The 16,918-nt window shown below is 45.4% G+C and overlaps 1 protein-coding gene across 3 annotated transcripts in view; it reads right to left on the reverse strand.

Annotated features, from left to right (window-relative positions):
• Positions 1 to 355: 355 nt before the first annotated feature.
• The window catches only part of DNAAF11 (dynein axonemal assembly factor 11), a 54,288-nt gene continuing 37,725 nt past the window's right edge, over positions 356 to 16,918 (reverse strand). For 2 of the 3 annotated variants that reach the window (XM_039527588.1, XM_039527587.1), the window contains 3 exons: positions 7,824 to 7,909; positions 6,329 to 6,545; positions 601 to 762 (listed from right to left, as the gene is read on the reverse strand). In XM_039527588.1, the coding sequence (XP_039383522.1) occupies positions 751 to 762; positions 6,329 to 6,545; positions 7,824 to 7,909 (315 nt within the window). In that variant the 3' untranslated portion in view covers positions 601 to 750. Of the gene's footprint in view, positions 763 to 6,328; positions 6,546 to 7,823; positions 7,910 to 16,918 lie in introns of all 3 variants that reach the window. The other variant, XM_039527589.1, reaches the window with a different exon arrangement.

The following is a 16,918-nucleotide window of genomic DNA, read 5'->3' on the forward strand; positions in this document are numbered from 1 at the left end:
GTGAATGTGGTATGGCAAATGGGGGATTAATGAGAAAGGGCAGGCTCTGGCAACCTTTTCTCAGCCCCAGAATGTAGGGACATCAGGGAATATGTTTCATAACCAACTGATGCACTTTCTTTGCTGCTGCTCTGCACAAGAGAGAAGAAAGTGGAAGAACACTTAGGGACTTCTAAGCACCCTGTGGCTCTGCCTATGTAATCAAATGATCTTATTACTGTTACCTTTCTCTTTCTTCTCATTGATTGTCACACTCATTTGACATCTCATCTGAAGTTGGATTGTGGGTTTGTACAGTGCCAAATGTAATGGGACCCCAATACTGATCAGGACTTTTGAGACATTCCACTATATATATAAATAATTGGAAAACAGTTTATTAGAGGCATATTGTTCCTGATATAACAAAAGTCAGCAGCAAGATAAAGCACAAGTATAACAAAAGTCAGTTTACAGTAAGAGCTGAAATAATATTTTGTAACTTCAGAAGATGCTGCTGCAAAATTTGAGTTAAGAAAAATGCTCAGGCAAACTCTGGGTCACATGAGTAACAAACAATGGAGCCCTACAGTAACATTTCATATTAAGGGTGGAACATCTTGGTTATCTTCAAAGTCAACATAACTATTCTCAGTGTCTATAACCTTTTGTTGCTGCAAATTAATAGGTCCTTGCCCAGTTCGCTCCTTTTCTTGGATTATATTTGCCACATCAGGGAATGAATATTTGCTAGGATCCACTTCTAGTTTCTCAACTCGCTCCCTGTAACAAAGGAGAACAGACGGTTATAAATAAAACTTCATTTCAACATCACATGTAGCACCAGAAATTTGGGACTGCTTCCCAAATTCCCATAGAAGTCACCATGAATTTTGAGGAGGATTAAGAAATCTCACTGTTGTGAATTGATTGTTAATTCAAAAGGGAGTCTCAGGGCTTGTGTACATATATAGCACTGCAGCGGCACAGCTGCAGTGGTGAAGCTGTGCTGCTGCAGTGCTTAGTGAAGACACTCTCTATGTTGAAGAGAGGGCTTCTCCCCCTAGATACTCCACCTCCCTGAGAAGTAGTAGCTATGTAGACGGGAGAAGCCTTCCCATTGACATAGCGCTGTCTCCACTGGGGGTTCTTCTTCTTCAAGTAGTGTCCCTATGGGTGCTCCATTGTAGGTGACATCCCCTCTGGGGGTGCTGAGGCAATCGTCCAGGTAAGGGAAAATCATGATCCCTTGCAAGCATAAGTGGGTGACCACTACTGAGAGAACTTTGGAAAATACTCTCGGGGCCGAAGATAACCTGAAGGGGTGTACCCTGTACTGGTATTGATTTTGTCCCAAGGTGAATCTGAGAAATCGTCTGTGAGTTAATAAGACTGAGATGTGAAAATACACGTCCTGTAGGTTGAGGGCCGAAAACCAGTCTCCTTGTTCCAACACTGGAATGATCGTTGCTAAAGTGACCATCTTGAATTCCTAAGCTTTGACAAATTTGTTGAGAGTGCTAAGGTCTAATATGGGTCTCCAGCCCTCCTCCTTCCTGGGTATTAGAGAAGAACTCTTTGCCTCATAGCTGTTGAGGTACTGGTTCTATCGTTCTAACTGGAGGAGACAGTTTACCTCTTGACGTAGTAAACTCTCGTGAGAAGGCTCCCTGAAGAGGGATTGGGAATGGTGTTGTGGAGGATGCAGGGAGGTAAAATGGATAGAGTTTCCATGGTGAATGATCTCTAGGAGCCATCGGTCTGATGTTATATGCTCCCACGTGCTGCAGAACACTGCCAGACAGTGGTCAAATGGGTGGGTAACGATGGCCAGTTGTAGCAGTTGTGGGGAGTGGTCTATCAGCACCTCAACCAACACGTCAAAACTAGTGTTTAGATGTGGAAGGCTGGGACAAGGAGGATTGCTGACCAGACAGTTTACATCTGGAGAATTTAGTTCTCTTTCTCTGTGGCTTGTATTATTGTTGAGTCGGATATTGCAAAGTGTGGGGCTTAGACTAAATTTTCTCTTTTTTCCCGTAGATCCCCAGCGAATGGCGAGTGGCCTGAGAATCCTTCAAAGTATGAACAGAGACATCAGTTTTCTCTGCAAAGAGCTTACTGCCCTCAAAGGGAAGAAGATCTTTGACGGTTGCCTGCACCTCCTTTGGGCAACCTGACAGGTGGAGCCAAGAGGCATGTCACATCACCACTGCCATGGAGGTGGCTCTGGCTTCAATATCAGCCATGTTGAGGGCAGACTGTAGCATTTGTCTTTGCTACTAGCTGCCCTTCTTGGATGATGGCCTTAAATTGTTCACGATGTGTCTCAGGCAGCTGCTCAATAAAGTTGTTCTATTTCGAGTAAGTCATGTAATGGTATTTCACATAAGTGCTTGGTAGTTGACGATTTGAAACTGAAACGTGGCCAAGGAGTATGCCCTCCTGCCAAACAGGTCCAGATGCTTCCAGCACCTATCATAGGGAGTGGACCTCATGTGGTGTTAATGGCCATGAGAATTGACAGCATCGGACATGATGGAGTTGGGTGGAGGGTGGGAGAAGAGAAAACCTGTTTCTCTCACCGGGACATAGTACTTTTCATCTGCTCGCTTGTAAGTCAGTGTGACTGATGCTGGGGACTGCCATATTGTCTCGCAGGATCAAGATGGGCTTCATTCATAGGGAGGGCTACTTTTGAAGAGGAAGATGAGTGGAGGATGTCCAGGAGCTTGTGGTGCATGTCCTTGACTTACTTCAGAGGTATCTGGAGACAGTCAGCCACTCTCTTTGTGAGGTCCTGCAACAGGCAAAAGTCATCCACCAGGGATGGTAGAAGTGGAATGACAGCCTCGTCTGGGGAAGAGGAGGATATAGTTTTTGGGTTTGCCTCCTCCTGAACATCGCCCTTACACTTCTCCAAGATTCCTTCTAGGGACTCTAAAGCCCTGGTTGCCAGGGCTGAGGAAATGTGTCTCATGGACTCCTGGGTGGGACTAGAAGCCTGAGAGGTATGGGTGCAGTATGCAGGCCAGGGGTCCTAGTATAGCATGGAGCCTGGTGGTGGTGCCCATGGATGGCCATACCAGAACAGCAGCATTGGGGCCAATGAAGATATGCCCAGGGGCCCTGCTGGAACCGGGCACCATAGTGCTGCTTGGGAGGAGTACTCTGGTTCACTATCGGAGTCTTAACTGGAGAGTGGGTGAGCCTGGCAAGGAAGCAGGAAAGACTCCTGTGCCGGGTGGAGACTCAGGTGCGGAGGTCCTGGTACCGAGGAAAGGAGATTCTGGTATATCGGTTACACAGAGGACCCTTGAGTGCTGGAAATCTGGTGGTGCTGACTGACTCAGTGCCACTGGCAATGCTGGGGGGATGGAGATCTTGTCCACACTGGCTGTTCAGGTACCGGAAGAGACATTGGTACTGATGGGACACTGCATACTGGTGGTTCCTTGGAGTGTTTGCTCCTGTCTTTTTCCTTGGGTGCCATTGACTTGGTGCCTGTGTCCATTGGGTCTGTGGGCACCATAGTCCATTGGATACCTGCCACCATAGTCTTCTTTGAGCCGTGGGTACCAGGCTTGGCCTGTCTTGGTGCTGATGGTACTGAGAATATAGAACATGCTGGGGATTGTTTACAGCTAGCTTGCGGTGGGGACTTCCCACTACTTTTTGACGTGAGAAGGGTCAGTGGCTGATTTCTTCACCCCATGAGGGCTGTGGGGAAGACTCATGGCTGCATGAAAACTCTTGGCATGGGTCCAGAGAAAGTCTGAGAGCTGCCTCCATGAATATAATCTTCTGTCTCAGCTCTCTGTCCTTGCGAGACCAAGGTCTATGCTGCTGGCAGAGAGTGCACTTTTGAGGAATGTGTCCTTCTCTGAGGCAACAAATGCACCATGAGTGTGTGTCTGTGACGGGGACAGCCTCGCTGCAAGAGAGACACTTCTTACACCTACAGTGGAGCACCCATAGGGACTCTACTCAAAGAAAAACTTTTGTATCTGTAATTTATTTTACACCTAAAAATGACTTATCAATTAGTACAATTTGCTGGCTGCTGAGGTAGCATAGTTTTTTATCACAATAGGTTTCTTTTCTGGTTATATTTATCTCAGTCATTTCACTTTAACTATTTAATATTCTCATAATAATTCCCTAATTAGACTGTCCCTGGAAAGCAGAAATGAACAGAACCTTTTTTTCGTAAGCAAATACATTATATTTACACTGAGTGTTCTGTGTATGTCTGTTGCTTATTATTTTTGACAATATGGTTCTTAACGATTTTTGTGGGGTGTTGGAACTTTATAGAAAACAATTGTTCAAAGCACAGTAAAAACTAGAATGCATAATACATTCATTCAATCCATGTTTTTGAAATAACGCTTAGCATAATTTGTTGTTTCCTTAATGAACACATTGATATCATTATCACTCCATCAGCAGAGATTAAGTGTTCTTCTACTTTCTACTTTAGACCTAGCATTTAAAAAATAATTAATTCAATTAAACAGCTAATTTGTCGACATGCATAGAAATAAATCTCTTCCTTTGAATAAACAACAGTGGACTGGAGCACACTGGTTAAGAAGAAGACTGTTTTATGGATTAATCGTCTGAGAATGTTTAGAAGATATGTGATGTAAATTAATTCCTATTATAACTTCATATTTAAAGGAGCACTACGTCTACATTCTGTGTGGGAGGCCTAGAGGGAGCAGGGGACGCCCTGAAAAAACAGAAAAACTCTAACCCATTCCCAGTAATTTGTGATTGGTTCTTCTTCCAGCCAGGGAGTGGGGTTGGGGCATGGTGGCTTGCCCCGCTTGGCCAGGTGCTCCAGTCAGGGAGTGGGTTCAGGGCATGGGGGCTTGCTCTGCTCCGCTGCCTGGTGCTCCAGCTGGGGAGCATGGTCGGGGTGCAGGGGCTTGCCCCACTCCGCCTGCCTGGTGCTCTAGGAGTCCAAGTTCATGTACCTGGTAATAATCACTTTGTAACAGTAACCCTGTTGTTTAAAGGCCCTGGCACAGCTCTAGGAGTACGTCCATACTACCCGCCCAGATCGACGGGTAGCGATCGACTTCTCGGAGACCAGGCCTAGGAGTCTTTACCATTCCACAGTTGAAGCTGGAACAAGCACACACGGGCTGAAAAACACCTCTCCGGATACTCAGTAAGTGGCTGGTGGTGCACAGCTCCTCTGCTACTATGAGGCCCCATCTGCAAAGCTTTCTGCCCCCTGGAATTCTTGTGCTGAAGCAGCATTTTAGGGTTCCCCCTACCCAATCTGCTCTTCTGATTAAAGAGATGGTATCATGTCAAACATGGCCCCGGATTAAGGTTTTCGGATGTTTAAAAGCAAAATGTTACTGACCCAAAGTCCAATAGAAACAGTCCCAGGATTTTCCTGAATTCCAGCAGAAACAAGCTAAGTAAATCCTCCTGTGGGCTACTGAAGGAGATTCAAGGGTGTGCATGCTGGTATGTTCAAAAGTGTTTTTTTGTGGCGAAGAGGAGTTAAAACTTATTTTTGCCTTACCTCCAACCTGATCCTCTGACTCCTCCCACCAGAAAGGAAAAGCTGACTCTCTAATTGCTGAAAATGTTACTTTCCCTTTAAAAATAATTGTTTTGTATAAAATCTCAGAATAGATCTTGGATAGGTAGCAGAAGTGATGATCATATTATCATGTAATCAAGATAGCAGAGTTAAAGAGTTTTTCAAACACTGTGGTCTAGCAGATTGTATGTGTGAGGAAGAATTTAGCTAAGAGTTCTGTAACCCTCAAGTGTAATTGTTGTAATGAATGCTCTCCTGTAATCTAAGAGACAGCTATTCAGGATTTCTTTAACGTCTGGCTAGTTAGCTACTTGTCAGCTACGGGGGTCAAAACCTTTTCTTTTCTTGATAAGCTCTGTACATTCAAAGTATCTCTTTCCCATTTCTGGTTTGATTGTAAATGTTTAGTTTGCTTCCAACAAAGTAATACAATATCTGCACTCAGAAAAGGCATGTTTACAAAAAGTATTGTGGGCATTTAGGAGAATATTTTCAATTGGATTGGGCCCCAGATTCCCTTTTTGTGGGCACAATTTGTTATCCTTGTGGCATGGAGTATCTTTGGATTATCAGGTATCAGAAATTATAGAAAAGCCCTAAAATTTGCCTCCTTGCCATACCACCTACGAACTTCTTTCACTTAATGCTGTGAGGAAAAAAGAAAGATGGTTTCCAAATGGCTGTACCCAGATTTAGTGCAGGCCCTCAGGGATGTCCACTATAATTGTTGTTTAATGCTCTACCATGCAGGTGGAACCAAAGGAGCTAAAGAGGATCACCCACCTGTTGAAAGCTCACATGGTGCTTAGGAAGATTGGTTTGATACACTTGCAATTGAGATGACTGTGCTAGCAGGTATCTAAAGAAGGATGGTATATTTCTTCCTGAAGAAGAAACTTGACTGGTCTCCTTGAGTATCTCTGGGGTCTCATTTGTCTTTCTGCTGAAAAGATCTATTGCTTCTAAAAAGGGAAGTCCGATACACGTTGGTATGGACCTCCTGAAAGAGATTAGAAGTACTCAGTCGTCGATGCTAACAGATTGTTCTAGCCACTGCCACACTATTGCCTGATTGCTAAGTGCATTGCTTGGAGCTCACAAGGAATGTCTAGACACATTTAGCTTCTCTGTAATGATTCTATCATCCGCTCATTATGCATGTAATTCAAAAAAAGATGTGCCTTTGCAGCTGTACCTCACCACTTACTGCTTGACGATTAAAAAATCATTGCCCTTACAGTACTATTTGGCCACTGGTTCTATATGCTGGGGTCAAGAAGAGTGCCCAGGATCCATGCTGCCTCTTTTTCATAAGCATTTAGAACAGAAGCTCTGTAAAATGGTTCTGCTAGTAGATTTGAACCCTTGGGTTTCTAGGTAAAGGCACTGGCTTCTTGGCTTCTAGAGCACAGCTGTCCCAGATTGGGAGGGAGTTCATTCCATTGAGATAATTTGTACAAAAGAAAGACAGTTGAGTACTAAAGGTTTCCCCCATTATCAGCAGAAATACAGGTCAAGGGGTAAATCCAGTGCAAAATGAGATTATCATAGGGAATGCCCCTACCTTATACTATTCAGAAACCTGGGTGTGCAGGTCCATGACAGACATCCTATTTACACTATTTACACCTAGACGTTTTATCCAGATGTACCATGTTAGAACAGAATGAAATCAAGCAATAGCGAATTAAACTCAAAACAACATGTACTACAAACTAACAAGTTGTTTTTCATCTTAAAAACAAACTTTTAAACTGTTACCAAATACTGCTTTTATTACAACATAGAATGGGCTGGTATGATGCACTGCCTATAGTGATGGAGGGGAAAAAAGTGGTGATTGGTGCAGTAGGTCAACTGTAGCGCCTACATAATTTTCCACTGATCATTTGGATTTGTGATAAAGTCCCAAAAGTCATTGCTTTCTAGGTGGTTCTAGGTCTCGTGCTGCACAGAGTAGAGGATTTATAGAGGCAGTTCTCGATAAAAGATTTTGGTTTTACTGCATTCTAGCTTAATAGTCTGAATGACAGTTGATGGAACACAACTGCTCTGTAGTAATAAGTGCTTTTTTGGCTCTGCTCTTGGAACAGATGACTTTATAAACAGTACTGGACAGGCCATTCGTCTAAAGCTTTTATGTAAAGTTTTACTTTGTACAAATCAATATTTTCATACTTTGAACGATTATATACTCATTGGGCAGCAATAGTCTGACGAGTAAATAACTAATGTGCAAAAAAAGTATAGGCTGTAAAGAAAGAAAAAACAAAGTTACCTTTTTATATTTGTCTGCAGTTTGTTGCTGTCAGAAGGTTTGACCAAAGCGGGTGTTTTTCGGTTAGCCATAATTATTTCTTGAACCTGGAATAAAAATACATAACCACAGCTGTCACAACATATCCTGGGATTTATGTGCAAAAGCATTTAAACAATCTTTTAAATAAAGAACAGTGGAAACATGAACATTTTATGTAATATTTTTCTGACTGTCTTGAGCTTTTAACAATAGGATCTGAACCATTATAAACATTTCACCTAGGTATTTACATTACCTCATTACTGTCGTATGAGTGCCTTAAAAAATAACCAATGTGAGAATGTGAATTTTGTTCACTTTTATGATTTTTTACTTTAGGCTGTGGTTCCTCTGTTGGATTTTAAAGTTTACTCATAATAAAATACACTTCATGTAGTGTTATGCAGTGCAACATACATGCACAAGAAAATTATAACCAATTTTACCTCCGTGAAATTATTATAAAACATCCATATAACAAGTCTTCTTTAGTACCATGTTAGTTGCAAAGAATGGTTACTTACTCTGTATTAACTGTGGTTCTTTGAGATATGTTCTTTACATTTATTTTACTTCAGGTGTACATGCACCCCAAGATCTGATTCTTTTTTAATAGGAGTTTCTTTTGAGGCCACACCTGTGCCCTGAATTGCCCTCTCATTCCCTGTAGCCAAGGGAATAAAGGATGGAGTAGCTGCAATTATCCTCCAATTTCTTCACTAAAATGGAATCCAGATGATCTTGGTAGTCCATCGATCCGAGGATGACAAATCTGTGCAGATCATCTATTGTTGGTCTCATGGTGTGCCCTCTGATGACTGTACAAGCCAATTCTAGAGGTGCACATTTTGCTGCAGATGGTGCGTGGGAAGTTCGCGGTCAGTGGATTGTGCGCTGCTGATGCTCTGTGACGTTGTTCGCGTGCCTCTTGTAGATGCCGGCAGCGGTCTTCCTCAAAGACGATGCAGGTATTCCTGACTGTTGCACGCCACTGTGTTCTGTCGCTGGTGGCGTCCTCAAGGTCCCTAGGTTTGATACTGCTGTACTGCAGATTGGCTTTGATGGTGTCCTTGTAACGTTTCCGTGGACGACCTATATGCCGGATGCCCTGGGAGAGCTCACCATACAGAAGCTGGCGGGGGATTCTGTTGGCATCCATGTGGCTGACATGACCAGTCCAACGTAGCTGTGACTTCATGATCATCATTTCGATGCTTGTCATCTGGGCTTTCTTGAGGACCTCGAGATTGGGCACTTTGTCTTGCCAGCGGATCTTCATGATGTTGCGGAGGCAGCATATGTGGAATACTTCAAGCTGCTTGATGTGACACCTATATAGTGTCCATGTTTCGCACCCGTACAAAAGAGATGAGAGAATAACAGCTCTGTACACAAGCAGGTTTGTTGACATCCGGATGTTGTGGTGGTTTAAAACTTTGACATGCAGACGGCCAAGTGCCTGGCTTGCTTTGGATATTTGTGCGTTGATCTCATTATCCAGTGATCCATCACTGGATATGACACTACCCAGGTATCTCCACTACTTTAAGCTGAGTGCCGTCAATGGAGATACTCGGGACAGAAGCATTTGATCCAGGCACAGGTTGATGAAGAACTTCTGTCTTTCCAAGGCTGATAGTTAGTCTGAAGAGTTGCGAGGCCTCAGCAAACTTGTTGACAATGTGCTGAAGATCATTTTCAGTGTGAGCCATGAGGGCACAGTCATCGGCAAAGAGTGCCTCAAGAAGGAGTTTCTGCACTGTCTTAGTCTTTGCATTCAGGCGACGGAGGTCAAAAAGTGAATCATCCTGCCGGTATTTCAAGTATATACCTCGGTCCAGATCTTTCATTGCATGGTTAAAGACGCATGCAAAGAACAGGTTAAATAGGACAGGAGCGAGAACACATCCTTGTTTCACGCCATTGGTGATGTTGAAGGGGGCTGATGTGGCTCCATCAGACAATACTTTGCCTGTCATGCTGTCATGAAAAAGGCGTATAATCTGGACAAATTTTCTTGGGCAGCCAAGTCGTGTTAGAATGGTCCAAAGGGCTTCCCTGTTGACGATATCAAACGCCTTTGTCAGATCTATGAAGACAGCATACAGGTGCATATTCTGTTCAATGCACTTCTCTTGTATTTGTCTGACAGAAAACACCATATCGACTGTGCTCCGGCCAGGTCGGAAACCACATTGACTTTCAGGTAGATTTGCCTAGGAAATACTGGCTATTAGGCGGTTCAAGATGATGCAGGCGATGATCTTCCCACCAACGGAGAGGAGGGATATGCCTCTATAGTTTCCACATTCTGCTTTGCTGCCTTTGTTCTTGAAAAGAGAGACAATAGTAGCGTCGCGGAGGTCCTGTGGTATGTTTTCATCCTCCCAGATGCTGATGATCACGCTGTGGAACGCTGCTAGTGCTGCTGTACCTGCTGCTTTGTATCTCTCTGCTGGTATCCCATCTTTTCCAGGAGCTTTTCCTGAACTCATCTGGCTAACAGCTTTCTTTGATTTGCACAGGACCTGTGCGTGAAAGCTTTTTAAGTGGTAGAGCCGTTGCATGGGAGCAATCCCACTCTCTCGACCTTAGAAACCAGACGCCAATGGTACGAAAAATCGTCACGACTGGTAACTTCTTTGGTTGCAGTGGATGGCCTTGACGTCTTTCGTGCCTCATCAAGCCCTTCGCTGTCCACAAAGCATTGCAGAACCGCCTTCTTGGCCGTTGGATCTTAGTGATCTCTTTCACCCAGTCCGCCGGAGCTGACGTTGCGTGCAGGGTAGGCATATCCCTAATTCACTGAGGGTTTGAGTCCCATCAGTTACACTCACCTGGTTTAGCCGGCCTGTCGAAGACGTTGCCCGGGGTGTGGCCACTGTGCATGCTGCAGCTACTTGGAGCCACAAGTGAGAGCTGAGTGACAGGTGGGGACCAAAGTGGACGGACCACCCCCGAAGGGGTACGACAAGTCCCCCCATCAGAGGTACTACCATTCCTTGGGCACCCCATACACCCCAGATGATATAGGCTCTATAAGAGCAGAGAAGGAGGGCATGTCATGGAATAAATGTGGACAACGCAGCTCTATAAGAACTACAGTTACTGTAGAGTAAGTAACCCATTCTTTCTTCTTTGAGCGATCGCCCATGTGTATTTCCATTTCTGGTGCCTCACAAGCAGTGACCTCTGTCTGGAGGGGAGTGCTTAGGATCTACTGGGAATAAAGACAGCTCTGCCAAACTGAGCATTGGATTTGGACACACCTCCAAATAAGTAGTGCTGGGTGAAGGTATGACTTGAACTCCAGGTAGGTGCTCTACAAATCTCTAAGGTGGAGTGCCTCTTAGGAAGCTGCAGAGGCTGTTTGAGCTCTAGTAAAGTGGGTTCTAATCTACAGTGGTTCCAAGTGAACTATTGCATAACAAGTTCTGAATCAGTCAGAAACCCATTTAGATAGTCTTTGGGTAGATATTGACTGACCTTGCATCCTGTCAGCAAAGGCCAGAAACAGTCTAAGGAACTCCTGAATGGTTTTGTCCTGTCCAGATAATAAGAGGACTGGACAACATCTAATGTGTGAAGCTTCACCTCCCCTTGACGAGTATGAGGCTTGGGAAAGAAAACTGGCAGATGGATGTCTTGATTCAGGTGAAAAAGTCAGAGACAATTTTAGGCAAGAACTTCAGGTGAGGCTTTTGTGTCAACTTGTCCTTCCGGGATACTGTACAAGGAGGTTCTGCCATGAGGGTTTGGGTCTCTTCTATTCTTTGAAGAGATATCCAGTAAGAGGGTTGGTTTTATAGACAGATGACATAAAGAACAGGTTGGCATAGGATCAAAAGATGGCTGATATGAATGCCAATAACACAGTGTTGAAGTTCCAGAAGGGTGGAGTCTCTCCAATTGGAAGAAAGACATGAATTAGACAATTAAGAGATGTAGCAACTGTTGGGTGTGAGAAGAGTGTGTGACCTTCAATAGGAAGAGGATGAGCACAAATAGCTGCCAAGTGGACTGGACTCTTCTGGAATGGATGGAAAGTCTCAAATGCTTTAAGGCTTTAATCCAAACTAGTTGGTATTAAGGTTTCTAGTGCGAGTATGTGTTTTTGTGTTCCCAAATAGAGAACTTTTTCGATTTTGCTACACAAGTCAGTCTAGTGGAATCTTTTCTGGTACAAATGAGAATGGATATAGACATCCATGGAGCAGGATCTGCCCATGGACGCCAGCCAGCCAGCAACCAGGTACAGAATCTGGCCTCTGCTCTTCATTATCACAACAGGTGGCTCTGGAAGTGTGGTTGGGTGCTGTGTTGATAGATTCATCATGTCTGAATATCAAAACTGTGTGGGTCATGCAGGAGCTACCAGTATCATCATGCTGCACCATGTCTGACCTTCCTCAGGACCCTCAGTATTAGTGGAATAGGTGGGTATGCATACATGAAGTCTGATGCCTAAGGAATGAGGAAGTCATCCAACAGTGAGCCTGGGTTGGACCCTCTCAGTAGCAGAACATCTGACACTTGTTGTTCTGGTTCATGGCAAATAAGTCTATTCTTGGATACTCACTTGCAAAAGATATTCTGCAGGACACTTGTCATTGTCTGAGCATTGCCTGCTGAGCCTGTCGGCTAGAGAGTTTTGTAAGCCTGAGAGACGCAGAGCCACTATGATGAATGTACTATTTCCATAGACAGACTGCTTATTGGCAGAGTGGTGATGTCCACACCCTCCCTGCTTGTAGATGTATTAAAGCTAATGTTTAAAATCAAATTTACACAAGTGAAGAGGGAAGGTACTGTACATCTGGGGTCAGGCTTGAGTTATGAGCGATTACAAGTATTGGTGCAGCAGGGCGATGACTCACCGGCACGGTGCCTCCTGCTGGTCGTCCAGGGAATTAGCTAGCCAGCCTCCGGAGTGCCCTCTGAGGGCCGGTGTCCCTCCCTGCCGCTGGCCCCCATGTCCCTCCCGGACCCTGGTGCCTCTTTACGTTGGGGGCTGCCCCCTGGCAGTACCTCCACAGATCTGGGTCTCCCCAACCCCCTATCCCCACCCCGCCTCAGTGGCTACTGCCAGTCACCATCTAGCCCCCATTCACTGGGGCAGACTGCAGTCTGTAATGGCCACTCATCACCAGCAAGGTGGGTTTTAGACCTGCTGCCTCTGACTGCCCTTGGGCTGCCCTCTGCAACCCCAGTACCTTATTTGGCCTTTAACAAGGCCTGCAGCCTGGGGTGTTTCCAGCAGGGCTGGCTCCAGGTTTTCTGCCACCCCAAGTGGGAAAAAAAAAAAGCCGATCGGCATCACCTCAATCGCGCTACTCCATTCTTTGGCGGCGGGTCCTTCACTCCCTCTCTTCCTCTTCAGCGGCACTTCAGCAGCAGCTCAAAGAGGAAGAGAGGGACTGAGGGACCCGCCACCGAATTCCCACCAAAGACCCGGATGGGCCACCCCAATAGCGGACGGAGTGCCGCCCCTTTGTATTGGCCGCCCCAAGCACCTGCTTCCTTAGCTGGTGCCTGGAGCCGGCCCTGGTTTCGAGGCCGGAGCTCCCCAGCTCCTCGGGCCTTCCCCCAGCCCTGCCCCACGGTACCCTTTTCTGGCCTTTAACAAGGCCTGCAGTCTGGGGGGTTTCTAGGCCAGAGTCCCCCAGCTCTTTTGGCCTTCCCCCAGCCCTGCTCCAGTCTTGGTACCCTCTCAGCTTCCAGGCAGCCAGGCCCTTCCCTCTCTACTGCTAGAGAGAGACTCTCTGTTCCTTCTGGCCCAATGCCCTCTTCTAAGCTTGGTCCTAATTACACAGGCTACAGCTGTGGCTGTTTTCCCCAAACAGCCCAGCTTTTTCCATCTCAGCCCTCTCCCCGGGCTGTTTTAAGCCCTTCAAGGCATGGTGGGGTGACCACCCTGCCACAATTGGTTACAAGTTTCACAAGATACAAACTCAGTGAATAACCAGCATAGACCCAGATTGGGGTGTGGGAGTTTTTAAAGCATCAGTGGATAAATGATCTTGGGTATGCCACCCATAGAATGTATTTAGAGTCGAAGTCAGTATTGGTGTAGCAAATAGGTACATGGTTAGGGTGCATCCCTTGGTTCATCAGGGAAGGAAGTGGGTTATTTCCCTGACCGGCAGTCTCGTTTACTCGTTCTAGTACTGACGGTGTCCCATGATGTACTCAGTGATGTCTCTGGACCACCTGATGGTGTCGGACACCATGAGCTGTCTCATGAGCCAGATGTAGCGCCAACCTACTCTGCATGCTTTCTGCACCGGCTCCTTGTGGGGGTCCCATGCACCCAGGGCTACCACGACCAGGGCGTAGATCTGGACCTCGTAGCCCTGGGCTCTCAGGGTGTGGGCTCTCAACACCCGCTGCAGGTCCTTGAAGCATGGGCTAATACACTGTGCATCGTAATCAAATGGCTCTGAGCTCCAGGAACTTATTTGGAGATGTACCTCCTGGGAGGACCACAGGCCTTGATTCAGAAGGTAGACCAGATGAGTTCCCCATTTGAGAGAGGAAATGTCTGTCACCAACAGCTTGGTAGGTAGGGGTGCAGAGAATGGTACTCCGCTGCACATGTGTAGAGTATCCTTTTAGCAGTTTAACTAAGAGAGGACTTCATATAGAACTGCAATCATCATGTCTATGTGGTGTCTTCTGGGTAGTTACACTGATCTCAACCACCCATGCATGCAGCATAGATAAAATAGGGTAAACTACTTCACATAGTTGCAGGAGGCCAGATGACGCATAAGTCTGGGCACGTTGTGACTGATATCTTTGGGTGTACTTGAAGTGGATGGTCACCCTAGGAGAAGTGATTTTTCTTTTCTCTCTTCTTAGAAGATAGTGTTGAGACAGGTGGGATTCTCTTTGTGACAAAAGAGCCCTGAAGATCAGAGTGGACCCATGGTTTACCAAAGCACTCAGAGACAGTCAGGTCCTGTTTGTCAGTCTTTTTCCCCTTGGGCTTAGAGGATGCCCTCACAGATCTCTCCAAGTGGAAGAATTTTAGGCAGGATTCCCTCACTTTTTGTGCCCTCTTTGAAAAAACAACATATCAAGCACTTATCTGGAATATGTGCTTCACTGAGAGAGAAGAGGCACTCTGAGCATTCATCGTCAATGGGAATAGCTGCCTCACAGGAGAGACAGGATTTGAATGCTAGGGCTTTCGACTCCGCCATGTCCACCAGGGTCGGGTACAAAAGGCACTCCCAAAGTTGAAGAGCTTGTCTTCTTTTCATTCTTTTTGGCCAACTAGCTTAACTAAGCTAAACTAACTTTACTATGGAACATGCCTAACAACCAGAGAAAACACAAACAATCACACATTGGGCAGAGATGTGGACTCTGTAGGGGTTTTGTTTCACTGACATGTGTGGTAAAAAAGACATGGAGGGAAGTCCAGCCACTCGGCCCTCTATGCCCTCAGCTATGAAGAGTGAGAGTGTTCAGAACAAAGGCATGGCCCCAACGGACACTATTATTGAAAAAGAATCCAATCTTACATGCATGTGGCACATGTGCACCAGTTGTAGAATACACATGGACAATAACGAAGAAAAATATGATGTTTTTAAATAACCATTGTGGCAGAGCTCTGACCTTGCTCCTGTGGGTCCTGCGCTTCTAGGCGGTTTATGCTTAGCCTCAGTGGCTCACTGTGACCCTCCACGTAGCCCTTCTCTCTCTAGGGCCAGGGTTACAGTCTACTGAGCCCTTTTCATCATAGGCTGCAAGGAGGTTGGTGAGAGAACTCCCACAGTCTCTGTTCAGCCTCCTGTCCTGACAGGGACCTGACTTCCCCTTCCAGGAGCTGTTCCTGTAGTGGTGGGTTGGGGGGAACCCGGGCCCGCCCTCTACTCCGGGTTCCAGCCCAGGGACCCTAATGGTAGCAGTTGTTGGCAGCCAACCTTTCACTGCCAGAGTTGCTACATTTCCCTGGGCCACTTCCCCACAGCTCTCCTGCTTCTCCCTTCTTCACCCTTACCTTAGGGCTCCTTTAACGATGTTTTAGGGTGTCTTCAGTAACCAGCCCTTCAGCAGCACTTCCTCTCCTCTGGCTCCCTGGCTCCTCTGCCTGACTGGAGTGAGCCCTTTTTATAGTAACTGCAGGGCCTTAATTAGAGTCAGGTGGTCACATTAACTGAATGGCCTCACCTGACTCTTTACAGGTTAATTAGAGTCAGGTGTTCTCATTAGCCTGGAGCAGCCCCTGCTCTGGTCAGTCGGGGAACAGAAAACTGTTAATCCAGTGGCCAGTATATCTGCCTTCAGCTATTCTGCTGTACCCAACTGGCCTGAGTCTATCACACCATATACAAAATAATTTGTAACTATTGTACTTGATCAACAAAGATTCTGCAAAAGGAGATTTCTGTTCATTGCTATTGCTATTATTTGGACTATTCAAACAGCCAGAGGACTTTGCAAGAGAATAGAAAGAGAGCTATTTTAATATCATTGTTCAGAGGAATCTAGAAAAGGAACTGCTAAGTACCAGCTGAAAATATGCTGAAAATTATTATCCTTGCTGCAAGAAAAGAAGGATATTAATTAATTCTCAGAATTAACGGCAATGTGACTGGAAACATGAAATGCTTTTTTTTTTTTACTTCATGTGGAATTTATTCTCTCCAAAATCTGAGTTATAACAAGGTCACAGAGGAGCAAGACAAAGGCTCATTTATTTTTGCTTTTAAAAAAACTGAAAGCTATGAACAGAATGGAGGATGATGAGTGCTGAAAGGTGTTGGGGCCTGATTCAAAGCATATTGAAGCCAATGAAGAGATTCTCATTGATTTCAATGGCTTTGGATCAGGTCACTACTGAGAAGTGATTGACCTTTCCAGAGTATTACAGAAAGCCTACAGGGAGGAAGCCTATTTATTTAGATTATATAATATTCTTTAAATTTCACTAACATCAAGAATTTGCTAGCTCATTTATCTAGATGCAAATCATTTTCTTCTGGGAATAACTGTAAATCTAGAATACAAAGGTTAAACATAGCAGGATATTATTAGGCTTGCCTTATCACTGACACATCCTG

The sequence above is a fragment of the Mauremys reevesii genome, linkage group 2 (assembly GCF_016161935.1).
Source record: "Mauremys reevesii isolate NIE-2019 linkage group 2, ASM1616193v1, whole genome shotgun sequence".
Taxonomy (NCBI): Eukaryota; Metazoa; Chordata; order Testudines; family Geoemydidae; genus Mauremys; species Mauremys reevesii.